At 36.1% G+C, this 27,880-nt stretch overlaps 1 protein-coding gene across 3 annotated transcripts in view; it reads left to right on the top strand.

Moving 5' to 3' along the window:
* The window catches only part of LOC129749285 (casein kinase I-like), a 61,202-nt gene extending 36,889 nt beyond the window's left edge, over window positions 1-24,313 (top strand). For all 3 annotated transcript variants that reach the window (XM_055744238.1, XM_055744242.1, XM_055744243.1), the window contains exon 3: window positions 24,015-24,313. In XM_055744238.1, coding sequence (XP_055600213.1) covers window positions 24,015-24,189 — 175 coding nt within the window. In that variant the 3' untranslated portion in view covers window positions 24,190-24,313. The remainder of the gene's footprint in view (window positions 1-24,014) is intronic.
* Window positions 24,314-27,880: the final 3,567 nt, after the last annotated feature.

The raw sequence follows: 27,880 nt of genomic DNA, 5'->3' as shown, positions 1-27,880 counted from the left end.
CCAAAGTTATGGATGAAAAACTACTTTTTCATGTTTTTCCAGAACAAAATATTTCAAAATCCCATACAAATTTCAGGCTCGTTGAGCGACCCCTTCCCATTATCCGATGTGGCCCAAATTTGGCTTGAGATCTTGCACTAGGCCTAGAATCAATTTTAGCCAGCAGCGCAGAACATTTTACAGGTTTTGAATTTCCCATACAAATTTAGGGCAGTCTAGTGTAGAGTATTCAATTTACGTCCGTTTTCCTATTTTCGAAAATGTTCCGGGAAAATATGAAACATTTATTTTTTGTGTGTTTAGTCTTTAGTGTGAGATTGTTGTTCAAAAAACCTTAGTGAATTGAACTTAAACAGTGCACATTTTTTCATTTATTTTAACGCCGGTAACTTTAAGTTGACAAACTTTAACAGAAGTGGTCAACTTTTTTCCAACTCCTTAACGGAAGTATCATTTAGTGATGCTAAAATTACAGACTATATTCCTTTTAATTCACTGTCATTACCAATATGACAATCCGCTACTGTTGGTGGTGCAATTTCACATCAATTGCTAAACATAAAAACGAAATTGCTATCAGTTTCCGCAAGTGGTGTGTGGCTGGCCACACACTTCTCTCTGTAATCGTATCGGTAGCCATGTCTGTTAGTCGGTTATGATGACTAACGCAAAACATGTGAAGGCTAACACAAAGATTACCATTGACCCGTCGTCAGCTGCCTCTGGGGAAGTTGTCCGGTTGGCCAAACGGAAGGCTTACTTCTTCTCGTTTGCCAGGCAAGGCCTGTCAACAATCGTTAGAGCTGGCTCAAGTCTAAAATGAAGAAAAAATTCATGACTACGTGACGAAATGGCAGACCTTCGTCATCACTCTCAGCTCCGATCCAACAACTGCAAGCAGCAACTTGTTCTGCGTTCCCTCCTTCCTCGCTCAACATATCAGCAACAACCACAGGCCACAGGTCTTACTCAGCAGCGAGTAGGTACGTGAAACACAAAACAAACACACCAGAGAGAGATTCCGAATTGAAACGAAATCAACCAACAGAGATATTGTCTTGTGCGGTTTTCGGTTGTTGAGATTGTTCGGGTAATGTTCGATGGTGGTGACTCACTTAGGGGCCACCAAAGAGTAAAGAGGAAGCGTTTTGTTTGTCCAACAAATACCGTTCGACACCCGGCTTTGCGATGATTGTCTGACCGTAAGGCCTCAGAGATAGAGAAATATGCAGCAGACCAACTGTCACTTCGTTAGGAGTATTTTGTAAACATTCCTTAGCTCAAACTGGGTCCCCATTTTTCCTTGTGTCTGTGTGAAATGCTTTAAAAAAATTAGCTTTCTGTTCAAGGCTCAAGAAAATCTTATAAACTTCCAACAAACGAAAACGTCAAAAGTCGCCACAAAAACCTAACCATGAAATATTCCCGGCGCGCACAAAGTAAGAGATCAGACACAAAACAAGTAATATGGGCGGGCGGGCATCACAAACTCGACCCCAACAAGCAGCTGTATAGAATCGAATCGTTTATGCGTGGCTGGCTGGCTGGCTGGAGAAAAAACCGTTACGTGTACGTACAGCACACCTTGTGAATGTACTGTTTCAGGTATACTTTGTACAATGCAAAGCCATACTATATTTAGTCATTATTATCACCCAGTCATGATCGTCATTAACCCCCCTTCTTAATTTATACTGGTCGGTGGATCGCAAGGGGATCGTATCGGATCGCATCGGATTGTTGATGGATGCGTGGCCGCGCGCGCTTCGGGGCAACTTTGAGGCGCGTTTTTGTAAGTCGCGCATCCATCATCAGCTGTTGTTACCACCAAAAGTAAACAAAGACCGCGTCTAGTCGCCGTGGGCTAATCAGCTGTTGTGGTGGTGCGTCTACCCGGTTACAAAAGTGCCAGATTTGTTTTTTTCTTCATCTGTTCACATGCAGCAACAATAATACAATGACGACGACGGTCTGACTCGGACCGGCCCGTGGAGATATCTCGGTTTGAAATCTGACAAATTATGTTTTCCAAACAAAAGGAGACACGCTGAAAGCTAAATTATCTCTCGCTGATTGACCTTGGATGCAATGATATCTGGTGGAAAGCTACCAATTTACTTTATTTTTTTTGTCGAAAATACCAGTAACAGTAAATTTACATCCAATGTAAAATGAGGGGGTATTTTTTGGAGCTGAAATGGAACTCCTAAACTTTGACTGTTCCTGATAATAACATATGTTCAAGAACCAGAGTTCAAAATCACAAAAGGAAAGAACTAGAGCAAATTTCAGCCAAACCAACGAAGAACGAAGAGAGATTGGATAGCACTCGGCAAATCCCATGCGGAACCTGAATATCATAATTTCATTTCCTTTTTCTATTGTTCATTTTTTCCGGACGTTTTCTTGGGAAAGACTTAATCTGTCCCTGGAAGGACCTCTGTGAGGTTTTTGGGTGTAACTTGAAGACCAATGCTTCTAACCACTTAATACTTGAGCCTCCGTGACGTACTGAGGCCGTGCCCAACGGAACACTAATGTTCAGATTGATTCACAGCTTCAGCAGGCTTAGAGCTAGACGAATCCCGCAAAATCGACCATTGTCATCTGGAAAAGAAGTTTTTTCGCTTTTGGAGAGTCAAGAATACTCGCCTATCAAACTCACAGGCCTATATCTTAAAGAACATCTCATGTAATCCATCTTGTAGGAAAAACTATCAGCTTCTGATGTAGTACCGGAAGTGACTTAAAAATGGTACATATACACCCAAAGAAGAGGTATTAAAATTTAATGCCACTCGGCGCTAAATCTATGCCAAAAATGCGCTGAAAAGTGTACTGTACCAAAGATGATATGATACGAAAAAGACTACTGACATAAAGACTCGAGCTGAAATGATGCATGACCACTACATTCAAGCGAAACAAGAAATACATTTTATGGAATTTTTATCCTATTGGATAATTTATCCCAGAATGAAATATAAAATAAAGTGAAAATGGAACCCAACTCAACACTCTTATTCCGATTTGCTAGTCTGATAACTAAACCAGTGTACCAACTGAGTCAGTTGGAAATCGAAGGTTCATGTATGTATGTATAATATGGAGAGTGAGAAATGAAATCTAATCCGTCTGATTTCTGGAAGTTCGTCAAATCTCGACGTCATTCCAACAGCTTTCCATCGCAAGTTACTTCTGTAGGTCATTCCTCTGAAACTGCTGTCGAATTCGCGAACCTGTTCGCAGAATTCTTCAAGGGTGTCCGTCCACACATCAAAATAACCGCCTGCCTCTAACGAATACCTTGAAGCATTGCCCAGCTTAGACGTCATTTTACCTCAGCTAATTCTCACCTAACATGAAGTTTTGTCTGCCTTAAAAGCCATTGATCCATCAAAAGTCTTTGGAGTCTTTTGAATGTTTTGAGTCTTTTGAGCCTTTTGACTCTTTCGATCCGTCAAAAGTCTTATGAGTCTCTGAGTCTTTTGAGTCTTTTGAGTTTTTGAATCTTTTGAGTCTTTTGAGTCGTTTTAGTCTTTTGAGTCTTACCCGGTCCAGACGGTATCCCTCCGTATCTCTCATACTAAACACATTGTCGCTTCACTCGCTGAGCCATTACGGATAATTTTCAATCGATCGCTTACTGATGGTGTTTTTCCTAGCGTTTGGAAAGTGGCTGCTGTTACTCATATTCACTAATCAGGAAATTCACATGACGTTGAAAATTACAGACCTATCTCAATATTCTCATGTTTCTCAAAGGTTTTCGAAACAATTATGTCTGGAAGGCTTTACAACGCCGCTAAACCGATAATATCAGATTATCAACACGGGTTTGTGCAGAAAAGATCAACTGTTTCCAACTTGTTGCGCTATTCGAATACACTGCATTCGGCTTCGGCATTTACGTGGGCTTCTCTATAGCATTCAACAAAGTACCGCACGAGCACGCAATTAAAAAAAAATGGCACGCTTTGGCCTCCCGTCGTGGTCCACATCGTGGCAGTACTCTCTTACCTAACGAAACGCCAAGCATTTGTGAACTTACAAGGAATCAGGTCTCAGCTGTTCGACGTTTCGTCCGGCGTCCCTCAGGGAAGTCACTTAGGCCCACTCAGTTTTATACTCTTTGTGAACGATCTTGCTTGGATACTCAAATCTTCGAAGTTCATGTATGCAAACGATCTTAAAATATACCGAATGATTGGATCACATCTTGATACTCTTTTACTGGTGCATGCCACATGGAATGATAGCTAACTAGAATAAGTGTAAATGTATTACTTTCCATAAATCAAGAGAACACATCCGCTTTGCCTACACCTTGGACAAGGGAGAAATAGAGAAAATGACTTCTATAAAAGATTTGGGCATAGTGTTTGATCACAAACTGAACTCCATGGATCAAATAGCCACCACCACCGCAAAAGCTTTTGCCATCTTTGGTTTCATCCGGAGAAACACCGCTGATTTTGAAAATATTTACCTCAAATAATCATTGAAACATTACTCGTATCCAAATATCCTCCCATGCCAAATCTGGTTCCATTTGCTTAACTTATTTTCTAGTTCATCATTCAACGCGTTTGGAGGGGGGGGCAGGTGTTAGGTTTTGTGGATATTGGATGGGAAATATGAATAGAATGTGTTACTTAGGAGGGGGGAAGGTCTAAAATTATCGAAAATTGTGTAACGTAATATTTGGACGGCCCCTTTTGTGAAAAATTGTAAGAGAGCCCCCCTCCTCCATTTTTATCTCCCTACTGGAAAAAGGGAGGGGCACCAAATATTCATAGAAATATTTCTCGTAGCCAAATACCCTCCCATGCCAAATTTGGTACCATTTGCTTGAATGATTCAGTTAGAGGGCGGGGATTCAAACTGTAATTGGAACTCTTCCTTTTAAAAAATGTGATAGGATCTTTTCCCGACCTCAAAAATATCCACCTGCCAAGGTTTAAGCAAATCGATTCAGTAGTTTCCGAATCTATAGGGAACAGACAGACAGACAGAAAACCATTTTTATAACTTCAGATAAGCATCTATCATCGTTAGGATTTCTTACTTGCATTCGAATTTGAATTGATGTTTCGCAATGCAAAAATAACCCGAAGGGGTCCGGCTGTTCGCAAAAGAAGAGTGCATATTATTAATAATTCCTGTTATTCGATCGAATCAATCCGACTGAATCAATTGCTCAAACGGAGGAACGCGACGACGAAGACTGGGCCAAAACATTCCCAGTTGGCGAAAAATAATAAACGGACTGCAGCCGTCCATCCGTCGTAGTCGTTGTCGTCGTGTAGAGAAGCACGGTGCACTAGTTCTTACGTCACGAAGCATCACTCGTAAGCAATCGTCTTGGTCGTTGAAGTTTTTTTGGTTGGTTTGTTGGTTACGGGAAAATGAGATCGAGATCGAGACTGGCCCAATTCGGTTTCACCCATCACCACCTTCTCCCCTATAGCCCAGCATCCATCCATCGATTTCGATTTCCTATAATACGCTTTCAATCTATTTATTTTATATAAGCGGCGGAGCAGCTCGGGCAAAAAATGGCACAAAATCGATCTTCTCGAAGTCGTCGGCCACGATTTTTGCCAATCTTCCGAGAAATGATCCATCTGCTCAAAATCCGGTAGAAGGATTAAACGATCTTTTCCCATCTGAATGTGGAGAGAAAAACCATTTGATGGGGTCGATCCTAAATCGCAGTTACACAGCTGCCCTACTCACATGAGGAGTGATGAAATTTATCTCACACGGAGAAGCAGTGACACACACACACATCAGTGCCTCGCCACAAGACGACGTCATTTTCAGAAAAGTCGTGACGTTGATTTTGATTGTCGCAAAACTCGCGGGCGAGACGGCAGCATCTTTTTCCTGGGATCGGGTTTGCCACGGTGTGTAGATGATGGTGTTCAAGACGCGGTATTTTATTTTGACCCAGCTAGCGATCATTTTGGACCCCATCAGATCAGCAACACGAAGGCAGGCAGCAAAGTGAGGGAGTGTCTAGCCTGTTTTTATTATTTTTTTATTTTTTCGCTGGTAACTCTCGCTGAATCGTCGTGGTTCGTCAGGAAAGGAAAGAGAGACTCAATGAAAACTTCGACACATATTCGATTTTGGCGAATCGCGACCTTTCCTTTCCCTTTGCCAATATACGACCACGACGAAGAGAACATAAAAATAAACATCAGCAAATCAGTAGGTGCTGCTACTATGTAGTTTGGTACCCCCGTTATGTTTTTTTTTGCACTTTTGAACAGCAGCAGCACCTCTTCTACAATTGGTTATAGATTGAGTTATTGGAAGAGTGCGATGGATGCCCTTTTTTGATGGTGCTGCTGCTTTCTGATGGTCCGTTTCTGACGATGGTGGTTGTGATGGTGATGATGATGATGATGATGATGGGTGCAATCGCTTCACTTCAACCTACTTGTTGTTGGTTTTAGGGGATCGTTCCTCGGCAGCAGGCAAACATGGTTGTGTTGTTGATTTAGAATGGGATTGGCAGTGCCGATACCGTGTTGTTTTCGGGGAGCGGTTGCATAATGCGCTAAAATCATCGCTAGTGACCTCGATTCGATGAGGTATAGGTACCATTTCGGCAACCAGAATCTCAACTCAGACGAGAGTAGATAGTAGGTTGGTAGGCCCAAATCTGTCGATGGTGGCATTCAAATCCTTCATTAGCGAAATAGTGTCACTGGGTAATTCGGGTGGCAGACAGCATGCAATTGGAACTGAGTCGGCTGTACTTGCAAAAGCTCCAAGAAACGGATAAGATTGGTTTTCGTGCTACTCAAATGACGACAGACTGTTGCTTTAGTTCTCACAATAAAAACCTAATGCTTCAATTTCAAATGTATTATTTGAATTGCCAGAAAAGAAATTTTAGTTGCCCATCCTTGAGCCATTATTGGAATGAACAGTTATTTTCTACAGATTAAAAAAAATCATTTTAAAGCACTTTGTAGGTCCTGCCGGTATACATTTAGGCGTAAAACTATATCTTTAGGCGTCAACTCTCACTTTTTTTTCTATATCAAATTTGATATTGTTGAAACACGAAACAGTTTTGTTTCAAGGTGTCTTCCTTGGAGAGCACACTTATGATGAAAGCAATTGAACCAGGAGAATCTAAGCGATGATTCTCCAAGGAAGTAACCAGGGACCAATATAGTTATTCCTGAAAATATGGAAAAACGCTCGTCTACTACCAGCATCTTGAAATTCATCTAAAAGTTTCGATTAGTTACCAAAAACTGAGTTTAAATATTTTGATGGCATAACATCTAAATATGAAACAGCTTTAAGTGTAAAAGGCCCTACTTAGGAGGTTCTGATGGATAGAATTCTTCAATATTTTCGATTCACCTTTTGTAACAGCTGGTTTAAAGTTTAAAAGTACCGTAATCCGGGGTAATATTGATCACTTTTTTCAATATATTTCAATTATTTTTTCTGTTAAGGTGAATGTGGCATGTTTTATATTTTCAAAACCAGTACTGGACTCCTATGAACGTAAAACATGGATGCAGAAATTTATTAGACCTCTTTAAATTTGATTTAAAAACCGTTTTCGTCTCTGTTAATAATTTGATGCTTTGAGGTGACATTGATCAGTCTCTATTCTGACGGTTTTAACGATTTTTCTTGATCATAAAGGATACAAATCACCTTCATAATATTTAAAAATGCTAGTTTAACAATATAACCTTGATTTTTAACGTTTTATTTAAAAATATTTATAATCGAAAAAAGAACTCGGGTCGAAAGACCTATCAGCCACAAGTGGGTCAAACATACATACAAAAAGAACTCTGATTCTGCCTACATTTAGGGGCAAAATTAATTATAATTGCCAAATAGTTTGAGCTTCAAAATACAAATAAAATTTTACCTTCACACATTCTCCTATGCCCTCCCACTATTTCCATTGCCATTTTTTCTTCACAGTTAACAATTTGATAGGATTCCTATCCATTTGTCCAATACGGGCTCACTCTTGAATAATGTCCTTATTTTTTAAATATCAAAAATTTATCATTAAATGACTATAAAAATAGCACTATAACTGTTCATATACAAAGAAAAAAAAAAAGTTTAAATTTCACATTAAACATCCCGTTTGCTTTTAGAAAATGCTTTTTGGTATCACCATGAGAACTGTTTGTTTTCGAGCCTTGGAAAAATAGGTATTTTAAGATTTTGAAATTGGATTTTTTACTAAAAGAAAAAATTTCAAATACAAACCAAATTTTGCCTATTTTTGATACTCAACTAAAAGGCTTTCAAACGTAGAAAACAGTTTTCAAAAATTAAAAATATAGACTGAGTTATTGATGATAATGTGGAAAAGTTTATTGTTGGTCAAATTTACCCCAGTGATCAAAGTTACCCCGTTTTACGGTAATCATCAAGTTGGTCAGAAATTGGTCAAATTGAACTTCAAAAATTTCATAAAAATTTGACATAATTTAGGGGACCTCAAAGCGCATTTCAATTCTCGAAAATTTTCAAAACGGTTCATAAAATTGGAAAAATCGGAATGTTTTGATGACCAGAATGCTTAAAATGACCAAATCACAGAAATGATCAAAATAAAAACAGGACCAACAAATACTCAACTTACCATAACCACCCCCAAATGAGAATACGGACAAAAAACATACCAAAAAGATTACAAACTGACACAATTTGATCAAAATGACTAAACTTACCAAACTGAACAATTCCAAAATGACATAATAACAAAAACAATTAAAACCTTTATGATTCAAATATCATATCATGAAAAATCGATTAAAATTACCAAAAAGACAAAAATAAACAAAACTACAAAAAGTGACAATAACTAAAACGATCAGAAGGATGAAAATGACAAAAATATCTGGATAGATCCAAATTATTAGACTGCTCACAATTATTAAAATTATACACATAACAATACTGACAAAAATATCCAAAACTACCAAAAGGACTAGATTTTTTTGTTTCGATTATAGCCGTTTTACCATCTTTATGGCATTCGCGACTTTATCAACGGTGTAGTTGGCGGATCGTTATTGAAAAACTTATCCGGTACAACTGTGTTCGATGTTTGCTCTTGGGCTCGAACTTGCAGACATCGACTCAGGAGACAACAGACTTGCCAACTGAGCTATATCACAAGCCCAATAGGACTAGAATTACCCAAGGTACCAAAATAAACAAAATATTGGAAATGACCGAAACAACAACAAAAAAATGATAAAAATTATCAGACTTGAAAAAGGACCAAACCCAATTACCTACGTGGCCCAAATATATATAACCAAAAGTAAAGTTTTAATACGTTAAGTCTTGGTAGTTAACTTTTATAGCGTTAATTAATTAAAGATTTTTACCATTGTGCACTTTCCTTGCGAATATCTGGAAAAAATATAACTTAAAAAGCTGAATAAAGAAATAAGTGAAAGGAATTAAAAAATTTGAATTGTGATGTGAATTCATATGTTGAAATCAGACAGTCTATTGAATCCACATCTCAAAAACTAAGATTTGAGCTTATCATCTATCTTATAACTGGAATTATACAGTAGTCCAGAATTGACGAAGCTCGAATCGGCATCAGGAGCTAACTTTTTTTTTTCAGAAAAACACGTTATACTGAAACGAAACTTATAAAAATTAGCAGAAATCTATACTAGGGGAGTTATTCTGAAGAGTCCGACTAAAATATCGGATAATTTGATGACAAAAAAAAATTAATTTTCATAGTACGTTATACGAGAGAGTCTTACCTCGGTCGAAAAATTTACTGAAAAGCTATTTATACAAAAATCTAATGATCATTGGTAGTTTTTAAATAGATTTAACAATAAGAATTTTTTTTGACGTGGCTTTACTTATTTCCAGCGGTTTCAATTTAGTTTACAGTACTTCAAAAATAAAAAATAATCAACCATACTTCAAATTTTCATTTGATTAATAAAACATTGAAAAAAAAATCTAAAAAAAATATAATATTTTGTTTGCGTTGATTGTACTTAAACACGAAAAACTGTCAAAAATATAAGTTCAAAAATCAAATTTCTGATAAACGACATGACCTCGAAGAACTTATATTATTTGGTTGCTAAAATATTTTCTTTTAATATTTCTCTACATTTTAACTTTTGAAAACTGGGAATTGTCCCATGCGGGAAAAATGCCAGAAACGAAGATGCCACCATTTTATTCGGTTAATTGATAAACGCACAGAAGACAGAAGATGTAACTTGAGAACAAGTTTTGTGTGATTCTTGTTTACATTACAAAAAAATCGAATATAAACATGCATTTTTGAGATAGGACATGTAAATGTTAAAGGTATCCAATTGATTCAGTATTCAATATGAGTACCGAAATAAAATATCAGATTGCTTATCATGAATAAGTTTCATTTGAATCTGTTTTAAGAGCTTTAGAAGAAAAAATATCTGAATGTAGGCCAGTACATTTCAATAGAAAAATTTAGAATTTCAACTTGAAATTTAAAAAGTATTATATTGCATCATATAAAAACTATGATTTATCCATGCGAATAATAAAAATATAGCAGTTTCTCTTATAAAAAACGAAGATAGTATAAAAGACTGAAAAGAAAGTAACAATTTTCGGTTAAGGTTCGAATAACTAGATTTTTTTTTCTTACCGTATTACGATCACCATAATTCGAATAACTTTTGAGTTTCATGATTGAACTAAAAAGAATTAAGTCCTCTCACACTTTTACATTCAACTTGCATAAAGTTGTCAGTTTCAACTTAAGTTTTTGTCAAATGGACATATTTATTCGCCCATTTTGAAACGAGGGAAACCATAAAATTTCATGCGGGAAAACCGGGAAAAAACCGGGAATTCGAAAATGGAAACTCGCTGGCCACCCTGCTTTTTAAAACCTTTTATGTTATCTATTTACCTCAAAGGGTTTAAGTTTTGACGTCAAATCATTCAATGTTCGATATATAGTTTAAGCATTCCAGAAGCCGGTCATTGTCGGTTAAACCTTTTGAAAAATCTGTCAAAAATGAGGAATTGATTTGAAATTTTCTGTTGCAGAAACCGGGCAAAATCCGGAAAATTAGGGGAGCAAATTGCAGACAATTATAAGACAACTAAAAAATTAAAATTGACGAATAATTATTTGGAATTAATTTTTTGTCAAAACACATCATCAGTGTTCAATTCTTATTTAAGGTATCAAAAAAAAAAATTGGTTCATTTTTATGAAAAACTTATACAAAACCGTTTGTGGCGAGAAATTTAAAACCGGATTTGATATTTTTATTTAATTTTCCAAGTTATATGAGTGAATCTTGACAGTTTTCTATATCCAGGCATCCGGGCCGAACCGGAGTTGTCTCGAAAATTTCATTTCAATCTGGGATGCTTTATAAACATGTTTCTTAATTTTTTTATAAAAAGCTAATATTTTGGCAGTGTGAGACGTTTTTAAGCAGAGTTACATTGACATTGTTTTTCAAATGAGTAAAGTTCAGCCTTGTCCTAATCACGGTTTTCTATATTTTCAAGAATCTCCAATTCAAATGACTAGGATATTACAAAAATAATTCCCCTTTCAAGTTGACAAGATGATTTGATATTATATTTAGATATATTTTCTACATATTTCTCTACGAACTGTACAACTATTATTCAACAACTCTGTACAAATTTTAGAAAACTGAAATTTTTATAGTTGCTCAAAAGAACCGCAAAATCATAAAGAATCCAAGATCAAGTTAACCGGACCTAATTTGCAATTTTTTTTTAAATTGGGGTGCAAAACAATGAACAGATGCCAATTTCGTTGGATTCGTCCCAAAACTTTGTGAAAACCTATCAATTTGATGCGAAAAGACTACGTGTTATGGGACATTCAAACAATTATTTGCCATGATGTCATACCGGTTAATCAGTTTTGGAAATTTCACATTAAATTTACATTAATTTTTTCAATTTAATTTGATTTAAATTTAATATTAAAAAAAACAGGAAAGCTGAAAAAACCTGGAAAATATTTGGAATTTCAAAACGTAAAATCGCTAGCATTCAGGGTTGCTAAGAATCCAAATCTAAGATCAACTGCCCACTACCTAAGACAAATTTAGGAATACAAATTCATATATTATTCCCGTAACAAATAACCAGGGTCAAAGTCGAAGTCTGTTTTAGGAATTTCTATTTAAAAAAATAAACTTACAGAAAACAGACCAGTTTATGCAAATGAACTTAAATTATGTGGATTTTTAACTTCGAAGCTTCGAATTATAAATCAATAGTCAAAAAAGCAATTAATGCGAAATTCGTGCTCATGATTACACCTAGGTTTTTTTACGCGGTTTTTTTTTACACGGCTTTTTTTACACGGTTTTCGGGAATTAACACGGTTTTTTACACGGTTTTTTTTACGCGGTACGTATATCAGTGTAAAAAAAGACCTTGGTGTATAATTCACAGTCCAAGTTTAAAATCTGAAATTGAGTTTCAGCATTTTTGGTGCCTATTTTGCAATTGATATTGGATGGACTTTAACGCTTTGAATTGGAATCTCCTGTTAGATATTTGATTCATGCTTTAAAAATTAGCAAATATTTAGGTTTGATTTTTCTAAATTATTATATTCAACCGAATGAGAAACAGCAACAAAAAAAAACTTCTGAAACTGTTTTTTCTTCTTTCTAATAAGCCGAGATTCTTGCGGTTTTTTGCAGTCTTTAAAAAATAGACTATTATTTTTTAATCCTTTAATTCCAAAATTTCAAAAAATTAAATTCTCAATCGGGAAAACCGGAAATTTGAATGGCAATCCGCTGGCCACCATAGAAATGGCTCTGAAAAAAAAATCATTTTGAGCCAAAATTAGTCATAATAACTGATAAACGAACAAACCTTTATCGAAAACAAACCCCGATTTTTTTGTCTTTATTTAAGAGTTTTTTAGCCACAGACACCTCTAGCAAACCCGATTTTTAATAAACTCAAAGTAGGATTAAGATTTTTCCTATTTTTTTTCTATGGAAATCTTTCTGAACTTTTGATTTTAAAATTTTTGTTTCATTAAACACCTTTTGTTGAAGATTGAAGACCGTTATTACGTACGCTGTAAAAAAATAGCAGTTAATGCGTTTTGGTTTGAAATTCCTTGAATAATTCATTGAAATATTTATAAATTGTCAAACGGTGTGAAGAAATATTAGAATTAAAAATGTTGATTCTTCAGTGTTGCCAGAAATATGTAAAAAAATTCAATGGATTTTTTCTATTTAAAAAAAAAACTTTTAAATCTCAAATTTAGAGCTCATATTTGATTCATTTCCCCTAAACTTCCATTAAATTTTTCAAGAAATGCTATTTTCTTATGAAAAAATCAATACGTCAAAATATTATTTTTTTTATCAAATTTTATACAGTTTCTGTTGGAAATGGTTTGTAAACAGTCCAATTCTTTAATTCAACACAATCGTCCCAGCGTCCCCCCGTTCGTCAGATGCATCCAAGGAAAGTCACTTGTCAAAAGTGACGCGCGAGGCAATACAACATACGGGGGAGGGCAAACCTTCACGGTTTATTTTTTTCTCTTTCGCGCATTTTAACTTATCGAGCTAGAAATCCGTAGATGTATGTAGGTCCAAGTACACCATTGGCAAGATTTGCATAAATGCCACCAGCTAGCTAAGTAAGCTCAGATCATGCTTCAATATCTTCTTTTCGGTAGCGCGCAGGGCAAACCTACTCTCACTCAATATTTCGCAACTGGAACCAAACCAGAGGGTTGTTTGAAGCTAAATCGTTGGGTCGTTCCGTCAGGTTACCTGACGAAATTAGCACCTACAGCCAACAACTCTGGCCTAACATTTCGAAAGGAGTTATTGTTTGCTTTTTGACACCAACTCTCAAACAGATGTTAGGCAGCTGGGTAAAGAAGATCGCTCAAATTTTTTTCTGATTAGGAAATTCAAAGTATTTTGCAAGATTTCTGATAATTTATGACGCTGACATGGAACTTTTCAATTCTATACCAAAAGAGACATTTTTCTTTTGGAATTGTTTTCTTCGTCGTCGTCATTAGGAGAACACGACGAAAAGACTCTTTTTTTAAAAATAGGCAAAGGCAGATGGACACCGCCTAGCTTTATACCTTTCCGACACATTTTCTACCCCGTCGTCGTCGTCTTCGTCTTAGTCATTGGTATGTTGTAAGAAGAAGACATAGACACTCGTAAAACAAAAACAAAAAATACAACAACACAACATTAAGATTGGCTAATATGGAAACTCGAAGGAAAAAAAGACCAACCGACGACTCTAATGTTCAGCAGCCCCCGCTAGCTGCTGGTTTGGCCCCCTTTTCTGATATATGTGTCGAGGCGCTTCAATGATTTATGAACCGCTATTCAATATGCATTCACCGCCGACATTCGGTTTTGTAGCAGTTGTTGTTGGGAAGATTCAGAGAGAAGATTCTTTGCCATTAACATATGATGATGATGGTGGTACGCGAAGCCCTAGGTCCGATGGATGAGCAGCGAGCTCAACAGGAAGTGGTGCACTTGGCTGGCTTGCATGCTCTCGGAAGTGTGTCAATAGCGAGGAATTGTGCACTGTGAAGGTGGAGGTGATTTTTTCTTTCTTACAAACTTACCTAACGTCTCGAAGGAAAATCGAAACGATAGCACCGAATCGAATCCGATTGAATTATTGAAGCGGCATCTAAGAGGCGATAAAAGGAGGAAATTTTCACCTAGGAAATATTCCAACGTTACGGCTAAACTTAATTTTTATGTCCACCTATGAAGATTTAAGCACTACGCGTTATCTAAATCTGGAGTATTAACTAATATTGTTTTTAGAAAATACCTTCTACACTTTTCTTTCTTATAGAGTAGAAGTCGCAAACAAGTTATGAAATGCAAGAAAAATTAACATACTAGAAAAAGTTCCATCAAAACAATGCATCTCACCTATTCGAGGAGAAATCTATCTGAATCTCACAAGATTATTCCTTAAAGTCGAACAGACAATAGCAATCTAAGGAGTACAAACATATTTTCCCCAAAGTAACTTCCCATGAACAAATTTTTTGCTAGCTGTTGTACGAGTTGCCTTGATAAGTTGAATATTATAATTTACACCCACAACTCAAGTCTAATGCCTAAAATCGCATCTTAAGTTTAAGGCAAACTTGTTGTTTGAGAATGTCAAAAAATTATACTAACAGCATTGGCAGAATCAACATTTTTCGGATTTGACATCGATGTAAAGATAAGAAAAATATTTTTATATACACCCACAGATCATGTCTAAAGTTGAAATTCGCACTCAAGATTGGTGACAGAATGGTTGTTATGAAATATCTGAAAATGTTACAATAAGCCTTAGCAAAATCGAAAAAGTTGTTACCGAAAAAAATTGACTTCAATGCATTCAAGAAATAGAAATTTTTTAAATGTACATCGTGTCGCCAACTGACAGCATTTTGACGATCCCCAAATATAGATCCGTAACGAAGCATTATTTGTTGAAGTTTTAAAACTCCTTCCCTCCTTCCTCATTATCATCGCCGAATGTCTTTGTTTATCGTTGAGCGTAAAAAAAAAATTCCATCCTTTGCGGGGCCCAGGTTTTCATCCGCAACGCAGCGCATATTCAAAAGACCACCAAAGAGGGCTGACGAAATCGGCCGTAGTAGCAGCAACGGAAAATTATTGCAGCAGCACCATCAAGCAAGCAATAACAAATCTTGCTCTGGCTGGCTGGCTGGCTGGCTGGCTGGTGTGACATTTTCCACAACAACGAGTGCTGCCATTTGTTACGGCGGCGTGGAACTCGGTAGGTTTAGATGTGTATGGAGGATTTTTCCACTGCACTATTCTTCACCCACTACTCTTCCTCAGAGGAATTCGACAGTTTAGGGTGGTTCTTATTTCTTGTCTCTCTCAAAGCCTAGCTCCTGACCTCTTATAATGATCCAACTTATAATGAAACGATACCCAAGGTTGCCGGAAAAATTGGTGTTTTGGCGAAATAAAATTCTGATTTTCTGTGATGTTACACAGAAATTCTTTTATGGTTTTCTGTGATAGAAACAGCATAATTTTTTTAGAAAATTCATGAAAAAATTTTTTTTTTACATTTAACTTGAGAAAAATCAATTACCATTACTAATCATACCATGATTTTCCAAAACATCCAGAAATAAAAAATGTATGTTTGTTGACATAAAATTTACAATTTGGGAAATACGTACAAAATTTAAAAAATCTGTGAATACTTCCAAAATTCTGTGTTCTTTGATACAGAATCTGTGATGAAAAATTGCTCAAAATAATGTGAAATTATAGATTTTTCTGTGATTCTGGCAACCTTGACAATATCTTAAAATTTTACATCAGCTGACATAACTGTAAGGCTATCTTCAAAGATGATAATAATAATAATAATAATTCACGGAGAAACAAGTATAGTTTCATCAACAATATTCCGTCTATATTCAATCATATCGATGATTGATTCTTGACCAACTATATTTATTAAATATTTAACTATATTTGTATGATTGGTTTTATAATTTCAACTTTAAATATGATAGGTTCAACTACAATTGTATTATTAATCCAATCATAAAAATAATAATTTCAACTATAATATACTGATTGATGTTGGGCATTCAGCTATATATATTGTAGATTCAACAAAAGTGCTACGGTTGATTCAACTGTAATTATGATCGAACCAATTATACTTCTATGATCTATAATTTTATGCGTTCAACTATTTATTTACAGTTGTTTTTTTTTTGTTTTTTTTTCTGCATTATTTTTTATTTCTAATTTTGTGTTTATACATATTTGTTATTAGCTGAAAACACTCAAAAGATTATGGTTACAAAAAGAATAATATGATTTTGTTAGAAATCAGCACATCAACGGTTTTGGCACTGTCCAGCCATTTCTGCTTTCCGATGAAACACCATTCGGTGCCACCAACCGGGATGTCCAAGAATTCCTCCAGCGGCATTGATTCCTACGTGTGCTGTCACATCTGGCTGGAATTGACCTAAAGGGAGCATAAAATTCTCACAAGTTTATTTAAACAAGCAAATGTATGCTATTTAATTATACCTTTGCTAATTACCTTCTGGCCATTGGTAAACATCAGCTGCCTGCTGCTGACACACAAACTGCACTTATGTTAACACATGTAGTGTTTGAAAGTATCATGTAGTGTTTAAGTATCATACAATCAATCATAAAAATATAGTTGAATTTACTATATTTATAGTTCAATACCTAGAATCAATTATACATTTGTAGTTGAATCTATCGTATTTACAGTTCATTCAATCATACTACTACAGTTGAATATATCATATTTATAGTTAAATGTTAGAGCTGAACCACAAATGTATAGTTGAATCTATTATGTTTATAGTTGAATGCATAAAATCAATCATACAATTGTAGCTGAATTATTTATATTTACAGTTGAATCAATTATACCATTACAGTTGAATGTATTATATTCATACTTGATTGCGTAAGGTCAACCATCAGTTAGTAGTTGAGTCTACTATATTTATAGTTGGATGCGAAAACATCAACTACGCTTTGATGATTGGTATAACCAGATGAAATAATTAGAACAACAGTCGTCTTTTTTTCTATGTGTTGTAGCATATTCATGATTTATAAATTTGAAACATGCCTTAACGTTAATAAAAATTGTAAGAAAACGTGGGTGCACAGATTCTTTCCATTTTCCCGTTCATTGATTGTAGATGTCATTTTGTCCTACATATCATTGAATTTTGATAACTAAGATATTTACTATTCAATTTTCCATAAAAATCCTCAGAGATGAATTAAAGTTTAAAGAACAATCTATATAAAAGTTCGATTATGTTCTGGAAAAAAAATCATTGAAAACCCATCTTTTATTGTGAACGTATTTTTTTTCTGGTAACAAATTCATGCTGCTTCTGCTCAGTTGTCTGGTGAACGATCTACCTACATAATTCAACTTCTTTCAAAGAACATCTTAAATGATTGAAAGATGCCTGGTAGACTTTTCACTGGAACTTTAAGCCGAATGTTTATTGAAAGTTTAATTTTTGGCGCTCCAAGAGTGGCGAGCTATAATTGTACAGAGTTTCCGGAAATATATTTATACACTTTCAATTTGCTTAAATATGTTTTTACTAGCTGACCCGGAAAACTTCGTTTTACCTTATAATGTATAAATTGTAATAAATGTTAAATTTCATCTACACTTCTACACATCTAACTTCATCGTGCTCGCGAATCGATTTTTATAGAAATCGTAACAAAATTGTATGGCTTTTGTCCCATTTAAAGTTGAATTTGTATTGGGACCACCTTCCATAAAAAGTTAGATTCTTGAAACTATTATACAAACCATCTCTGACCCGAAAAACCCTCGGATACCAAACTTCACTTCATTCCGACCGACCATTCATACCTGATGGTGTTACAAAGAAAACGCCTCCATTTTTATATATATAAGATATATAATCTCATGCTATTTTGATAATTGAACAAGTTTCACGTTCAAATCTTCAGTCTCATGTCTCTGTTTCTCATATTCACAACTCACCTTTTACTCAGCATCTCACGGCTTACTGCCCTCTCATTTTTCAAGCCTTACGTCTAACTTCACCTTCTCACTTCTCCCGTTTCGCACATCACGGCTCCACACACCTTCTCACAGTCTCACAATCTCTTGCCTCATCTGCTTATGCTTCAATCACTTCCTCACGTTGCTCGACTCATCTCACCTATTCGCGTCTCATCTCATCTCTTTACGTTAAGGTTGCCAGGCTGCCCGGTTTTATCCACGTTTGGCCGGATATTTAATACAAAATTAGGGAACAGTCTGGCCCGGCCCGGTTGCCCGGATTTCCTCGAAAAATGCCCGGATTTGACCCGGATTTTTTCACTTTATTTGGCAAATCTAAGAAAGAAAAAAAAACAAATTGTGCTGCAATGTTTTTATAATAACTAGAAAATGAAATTTTTTAGCAAATTTTTAAAAATTATCAAGAAGACTAGAATACGATTAAAAAACCGTCGATTATTTTTGATGAAAAATATGTTTTTACAATTTGTTTACTTGATTTTTGTTGAGCAATATCCGAATTTTGTCAAATTTTGTCCGGATATTGAACGGATTTAAGGTTGTCAATTTTGAAATCAAATTTCCGGATTCTGCCAGCTTTTTATACAAAATTGTCTGGATTTGCGGCCCGGATACGTGCTGAATTCTGGCAACCTTTGTTTACGTCTTACATCCCGCGTTCACGGTTCGTATCACATCTTACGGTGCACGTCTCAGTCTTACCTCGCTCGCTCATATCTCACGTTTCCCGTTTCACATCTAACGTCTCATCTTTTCACATATGTTGACATCTCAGCATCTCACGCCTCATTTTTAACGTTGCTGCGAACTATGGTATTTTTTTATGTTTGCTTTCAGCCTTTTATTCGATACCCATATCGTATGAGGCGTTTCATAGCGTAGGGAATGGTTGAAAGATGAAATGTTTGGAAAGTTTTGCGAAACTCGTAATGTTTAATCAAATATGTTTCTCAGACAATATATATTCAGCTAAAACACTTCAGATTTCCGTTATTGAAAGTCTAAAAAAAATCCGAAAAAACATGTTTCGGAAAAAGATAAAGTTAGAATAGTTGTAGTTGTTAGTTAGTTGTACATAAGGGACATCTTTTTTTTTGAAATTTTTTAAAATCGCCACAAAAAATGTAAAAAAACTGGTGTAAAAACCGTAATTTTCAATCAATGGACCGTCAAAATTAATTAAGTCACACCAGATAAATTTTGAAATGAGGATTAAAAAGTTGACACATTTTTGCATTTTTAGGTTGTCAAAATATGAAACACAGAATTTTTGACGAATTTTCAAAGGTTGCTATTTTCCTAACTTTTAGTCGATTTGCAATTTCTCAGATTTTCTTGCACTTAAATTGAACTTTTCACTGGATTTTGAGTATATTGACTAAAAATTTCCGCTACAAATTTATATTCACCAGAAATCAAATTTCATACAGATTCTAGTGGTGTAATTGCATAAGCGCTGCGACACTTTACAAAAATATGAAAAATAAAAATGTGAAATACTTTCCAAATATCAATAAGTTATCACAAAACTACCACTACCAGCTGCTTGGTTTGTTCCGAAATTGGGTGAGACTGGGCGGCAAAAACGACCAAATCATAAGGTGATTCGTACCAGTTGAGTATTTTGACGTTGAACGTCGCCTACACTCCTTTCTATCTGCGCCAAATACGCTGAACCTACCTAACTTTGGGTAATTTCGATTCGATACCGACGGTTGAGCAAAAACAAACAAAAACGAAAGCGTCAGCGCAAATTTTCTGGATTTACTGCGGCAGTGCTTATGTAATTTCACCACTAGAATCGGTATAAAATAGGCTTCTGGTGAATATAACTTAATTGCTCAAAATCCAGTGCAAAGTTGTATTTTAGTGCAAGACAATCTTCAAAATTGGACATTGACATAAAGTTAAAAAACAGCGAAAAAAGAACCTATGAAAATTCGTCAAAAAAGCTGTGTTTTGTATTTTGACAATCTAAATATGCAACAATGTGCCAAATTACGTCAACTTTCCGATCTTCTTTTGAAAATTTATCTGGTGTAACTTAAACAATTTTGACAATTTTAATTCCATAGCAGAACTACAGTATTTTTCCGATGCATGTTTTTCGGATTTTTTAATTTGACTTTAAATAACGGAAAACTAAGAAGTGTTGTAGCTAAATAATGTCTGAGAAACATATTTGAGTTACATTACGAGGTTTTCTAAAACTATAAATTTTGTAAAAATCGAGGAGTGTCAAATTGACACTCAAGGTTTGATTAGGGAGTTTTTTTCTGGGATTTCAGGGTGCGTCCATAAAAAAAAGTTATGATGCAAAATTAAATATATCAAGAATTCATTGAGGGTCCCCGAAGAAATTGTTTCATTTGTATGCACCCGAAAAAAGTTACAAGCCGCCAAACTTACAATAGGGTCATATCATATTGACACTCAAGAGTGGATTAGGGTTGCAACTGCGAAATTTTTAGCATGGAATCGGAAAAAACAGCTCTAGGAGGTTTAAAACAACAAGAACAGTTGGATTTTCATCTTTCAACCATTCCCGATCGATTCCACCATCTTGCAAAATTTATTTTAGTCGCTTTGCTGAGTTATTGACGAAATGAAATATTCCACGTTTGTTTTCTAGACAAAGATTTGTTCTTCGACAATGCGGTATCGATTTTTGAAAAGGACCGATACGCCAAGACCTCTGTTTTGAGAAAAAACGCATTGAAAGTTTGAGAAAGTATAATCAATTGCCTATTTCGCTGTATCTAATCATTTTCCTCACTTAGTACCTAAACTTCTTAAGAATAAGTATAATTTCATTTCGCGAGAGGTATCTAAATATAGGTTTTTTTTGTGATTGTTATCATAAAGATGAATAAATTTGTTTTCTAATTTTTTGTCTATTCGCCAAAATGTGAGCGCCTTTTTTAAATCCAGAATGACTGAATGCCCTTTGTCGATTCCGAAATTACTATTGGCCTTTTTGTTCGCGATTTGGAGGGGAAAAACCTTGCCAAATAATAACAAAAAAATGCTTTTCGCTCGTGAGATGAAGGGGGCGAACTAGCATCGTGATTACACACTCAGAAAAAAAACCTATTCGCCTTATTTAAAAAATCAAACTAAACTACACTAAAATCAGAAAATTATAAAGAGAATCATTTTTTTCAGATGTAAAAAAGAAAGTTTAATACGTGTATGCTAGTAACTGAGTTTGTTTACAATTGGCGTATATGCCCTTTTCAAAAAACGATACCGCATGGTTCCTTTATTTTCAAATACTTAAACAATGATGCCAGTTTTTTTAACGGGATTTTTCAGTAGGTCCAAATACACTTTTTGTGCTTTATAAGAAATGTTTATGATTTTGAAACGAAACTTTTCCTCTAGAGGAAATGAATGTAGCTGAGAATCACCCTAAATGGAACAAAACCACATAGAACCGACTGCATACCGAGCATAATAATGCTGTCAGTTTTCGCTTGCTTCGGCCGTTGTTATTGGTGTTTCTTTGCTTGGTTGGTTATATATCAATTAGTGATTGTAGCCCGCTCACTCGGCCGATTGTTTTCTGCCATGGGAAAATCTAGGTCTTTTACTTTTCAAAACCTAAACAGCCCAACGTTCGCGGGTCCATCTTGAATGTTTTTTTTTTCGATTTTTTTTTTTCGTGTACCTACTACTTTTATGCTGATATGTTATGACGGCGCAGCATGGACAAATCGACACTATACGGGTGCGGGTATTTGTCACCCACCCTCGATTCGGGCTGGTATTTGTGGGTGGTACGCATTGAGACCTCGAGTTTCACGGCCCTCTAGCTCCGCGAGGCATAGACCACCATAACCGATTGTAATGACGATGATGATGACGACTTGGCTTGGCTTGGCCGACGCAGCTACCCATTGCATCATCTCCTTCTGATGGGCCCCTTGTTGTTGTTTTTGTAGGGCAGCAATGTTTTTGTTTGATTTCTCCTTTGAAAGCTTGCGGTTTTCGTTTGTTTCTTCTCTCTTCGGCGTTAGCGAACTGGCTGACTGAATTGTTATACGCTATCTTCATGGCTAAAGCACCGCTGCCATCCATCGTTGCAGTATTTACGAGGCAAATCAGAGTCAGTTGGTCCTCCCCCCAGACATCATTATCATTGCAAATATGATGAGGTCAGCGTTTCCTAGGGGCGGTTGTCACGACGGCGGCGCTACGTCCTGTTGCCGGCTGTTTCGTTTCCATTTCGGATCTACTAAAACAAGATATCGATGGCTAAATTGTGTTTAACGACCGATATCGCGAGCAGCGCGTCTATTGGTGATGAAATTGCAATTATGCACATATTGAATCACCAGGGTCACAGATCGTTACCCTTGGGTAACAATTTTTCTAACAGAAAAATTAAAATATCACGAATGATAGATATCGTGTCTTTTTTTCCTGTTATCTCATCTGTTTCTGTTTTGTCCGACTATCGCCAATTCATCAGTAAGTCAAAACTGCTTTTCAGTGATAAAATCCGGAGGCGCCTCCGCCTGTTATGCCATTGAAGTACCGTCGTGATTGAACCATCATCATCAGCATCATTGTGGGCTGCTGGCAAGTGTCCTCGAAAGCATTGCTGTGGGGTTTAGAAAACGAAAACCGAAGAACGATGTCGACGAGGGTCGGATTTTCAGTACGGTTTCATTCCTTGGAGAAGAGTTTGGCGTACCTACTTGTGCATATTTTGTTTTGATGTTGCTACTTTCAAGATGCCGATCGAGTTACGGAAGTTGACAGCAATTGCGTTGCTGTCGATGATTTACCATTCAGTGGATGATGACTAACTACCATCTTTTGATGGAAGCTTTTTTTTTTCTTCCGTTACCTAATGATGAAACATTGATACTAGCTGGAACTAATTAAAGATTGGCTTCCACGCGCCCCGATGAAACGGAAAGGTGAATCAGCTATGTGGTCCACCGGCTTCGATGTTGCAGTGGGAACTTAAATACTAAAAAAATAATCGATGTTATGAAAGGCAGCTTTTTTTAGAAATATTACCATCAAAATTAATTAATGAAACTTAAATTCCGTATTCATTGATTGCTTGATTTCAAAGTATTAAATTGGCTGAATAAAGGTTTGCAAGGAGAGTTGCTTACCTTTGTGTTTGCTTTAAATTAAAATTTCGATTTCCAGGATATTGATTTTTTAGGCATTGTTATTTTTGAGAGCCAAATAATTTTTTTTTTCTCTGTTCGTCTTATTTATAATCTTCATTCCTGTGTCATCTATTTTCTCTTCTTTGTTTAAAATCTAATCTTGTTTTTTTTTTCGCTTATTTTCAGAATCCTTTTCCGTACACTAAATCACCAATACGACTACACCTTCGACTGGACGATGCTGAAACAGCGAGGGATCCTGAAGGGCGGTACGAGCACGCTGCTCCACACGGCCCCCGGCGAGCCGATCCGCGAGGAACGGCGCGATAAGGATAAGCAACCCACAGAAACTGAGAAATAGAACTTTTAAAATTCATTTTTTTATGTATAAAATATATAATTACTATTACTAATTGAGAGTAAAACAGAAGAGAAGCAAAACAAAACAGAGAAGAAGTGAAAAAAAAAACACAAAAAAACAAAAAGAGATAGGCGAAAGTTAGTGGTAGCGCAGCAAGAGAGAAACCGTTTAGTAGCAGCGGGTGGCAGATTCACAAGTAAAACGATTAAAAAAGCGGAAACGAAACAAATAGAGGGATTAGCGAGCAAGGAATTATATTGCGAGCAAACCACTATAAAAAATAATCTTGAAAAATCAGCAGCAAAATTTACGGATAAAACGGATGTCGGAGACATCCTATAGGACGTTAGAATGAAGAAGAGAGAGAAAAGGAAGAATAAGGAAACGGAATGACAAACAGAAAAAAGTGTTGTAAAACAAATTATTAGAGAGACGGAACAGGTGTAGTAGGGTTGTTGTGTGAAGAAAAGCGTTCGAATGATTACAATGGATTATAGCCTGATGCGAGACAGAGAAGTTTGAAGTAAAGGAAGAAAAACCTGCAGAGGAATGAAAATAAATTTGTTTTCATTGAGCTTGGAACTGGAAAAGAGTCAAACATTATTGGAGTACAGCCACATGTCAACTGAGAAAAATAAGAGAAAAAACAAACCCTCTCTTCGGTATAAGTTTTGCCAAGAAGGTAAACAAAACGTATGTAAAATTAACTATAATTATTAGTAATTTAAATATTGATTAAAGCAAGATAACGCGCGCGAGGAGGCATTCGCGCTTTTTTGCTGCAAAGATTTGAGATGACCCCAGAAGAGGGCGTTTGATGATGATTCGTTCGGCACAGACCAGCGACTTGCAGAAACTGACGAAAAACAAACAGAACTGCACTTCCCGTCTATTGTTTCTGCCATGGCTTGTCTGGTCCTGCCGGACGAATCATCGCCTCACAGGGCATCTCACTCAAACAAACAAATACATACATACATACAAACAAACGACACATTTTGAAACGACAAACTTTCACCCTTAAAAAGATTACATTCATTCATATAGGTACATATTCCCCTCCACAAAAAAAAATCCATTCATCCATATGTTAGTAGTGTTAAAAGAAGAATACAAAAGTAAAATCATCGTGGTCTCGTTCCTTTCCAATCCGTCAGAATAAAGTGAACGTTTTACTATTCGAGTTCTTTTTCTGCAGCATTATTCCCAACATTTAATACAAGCGTGAATTAAGAAAAAAAATTGACAAGAATCAACCGCAAACATCCTGTTCATCTGGTTCATCTATCGATAAATATTTCATCATCCACAGCTACTACAACTAGGCACCCACACTACCAATAACTATTGCTAACTATTACTGTGTAACAAAAGAAAATAAATGAAAAAACCCAACACAAATAACCGTTGCAAACCAATACAAAAAGAGAAAAAAATGAAATAAACACTCAAATTAAATACAACCAATTTGTGACCAACTACAACAAAAAGCAACAACGTGTTATCCCTACCCCCTCTGTATTGTTTATGTTTGTCATGTCTCTTGATCAATCAATAGGTACCTCTAGCCGGCTTTTTGCGTATCTTTCGATTGATTTGTTGTGTACCAAAAACCTCCGGAATCGACGACGACGACGACGGGTTGGTTGAGAGAAGTTGGTGGTTAGTGGGTCTAGAACCGAGCAACAACAACGGTGGTTTCTCCAGGAGGATGCCGTTCTGTGCGGTCTCAAAATTATAGTTTTTTTTCTTTCAAATAATTCTCATTCTCTCGATACTTTGTGCAAACAACAACTACTACTACCTACTACAACAAATTAATAAAACAGAAAAACGAACTTCATTTAAGGTGGACTATAACTTAAAAAAAAATACAAGAGATGAAAATTAACATACAAAACACAGTTATAAACCAACTCTAGTAGAAAGAACGAAAATAAATGAAGTAAAACATACAAAAACAAATGAGAAGGAAGAAGCCAATAACTGAAAATTAAAATAGAAACAAAACAAACTATAAACGAAAGTATAAGTTGAGAAGCTAATAATGGAAAAAACAACAAAAAAACTTACAGTTGTAGGTAAACAGTTGCGCAGAGTGAAAACAGCAGGAAGAAGGCGATGATGCAAATGTGAAGAAAGGGAAAAAGAAGGAAGAAGATGAAGAAAAAACAAAAAATAATGTAGGATAATCGAGCAAAAATTCCCTCTTTGACTCGTTTTATTTTTCATTTTATTATTTCTCGCTCGGTAGAATACCAAGAAAAAATAAAAAGAGAGTTAATCAATAAATAAATACTGTGTAAAAAAATTTAGAAGAAAACAAAAAAAAACCGCGGTCACGTTTATTTTTGGTGAGTTCTTCGAAAGTATCCCTTGTTTGTCGGGCCCCAATGATGCTCAATGAGAAAAAAAGGAGACCAAAATAACTTCCCTGAGGAACTCCGAGAAACGAAACACTATGGTGAAGAAAAGGAGCGCATATGAGAATAGTGTTGTCGAACGTACTTTGTTAACTGAATCAATAGCAACCTGTAACTAAAACTAGCTATCAATTTTCAAATGTTAGCATAATTTAGTGTTGTATTTTTCCAGATGGCAAAACTAGGTTTCATTTAAGTATCAATGTGTGGGTAAATGATGGCTGATCAAAACGATCAATACCGAAGTAAAGGTGTTCACTTTTCCATGACAACTTAATTATGCATCATTAAGGTTTCATTTGTTTTCATAGCGTCATGCTGTGTGAGACCACTCGCTGACATCTGGGATGCTGCAACATTTTCGGCCGACTGGATGCAGGATATCCTCGTAAAGGTCCCAGAGAAAGGAGACCTGACAGAGTGCGGTAACTAGCGTGGCATAACTTCGATCTGTACAACCCTCAAAGTTCTCTGCAAGGTAATCTTGAACAGTATCCAGGAGAAGGTCGACGCTACTCTCCGTCGGCAACAAGCTGCATTCCGGCCCGGATAATCATATGTAAACTACATCACAGCGCTACGAATAATACTGGAACAAATCAACGAATTCCATGACTCTCTTCTGCTGGTGTTCGTTGAATTCGAAAAATCATTTGACCGACTGATCCACGAAAACATCTGGGCTGCTCTTAGACGACGAGTAGTCCCAGAGAAGCTAGTCCATCTCAACGTAACACAGTACGAGGCATTTTCGTGCAAGGTCTTGCACGACGATGTCTAGTCCGATCCAATCCCGGTAACTGCTGGAGTGAGACAAGGATGTATCTTATCAACGCTACTCTTTCTCATCGTAATGGATGAGATCTTTACTGAATCGATTGACTGTAGACCAAACCGAAGATTGTTGTGGAATCCTGCGACAATGGAGCGGAGCAACTAAACGACCTCGACCTGATTGATGATATTGTTTTGCTCGTTCAGAGACATCCGGATATGAAGAGCAAACACGACGATCTCACCGAAAGCTTCAAGGCAGCGGGTCTCAAAATCAATATCGGAAAAAGCAAATCGATAACAACCTGCCGCAGAATATCAAAGACAGTTCAAACATAAACACTTTCAAGAAACTGGCAATACAACACGTTAAATAGACAATTTGAAATAATGACTAATCCTAAAAAGGATGATATGCTTGTGATGAAGATCTGGCGAAATACCAGATATAAAATTGTACGGTGATGGACATACGCGGAAGTTCGACAAACAAG

The sequence above is a fragment of the Uranotaenia lowii genome, chromosome 1 (assembly GCF_029784155.1).
Source record: "Uranotaenia lowii strain MFRU-FL chromosome 1, ASM2978415v1, whole genome shotgun sequence".
Classification (NCBI taxonomy): Eukaryota; Metazoa; Arthropoda; class Insecta; order Diptera; family Culicidae; genus Uranotaenia; species Uranotaenia lowii.
Note: the sequence above shows the minus strand (reverse complement) of the source record. Positions and strands in the feature narration are given on the sequence as shown.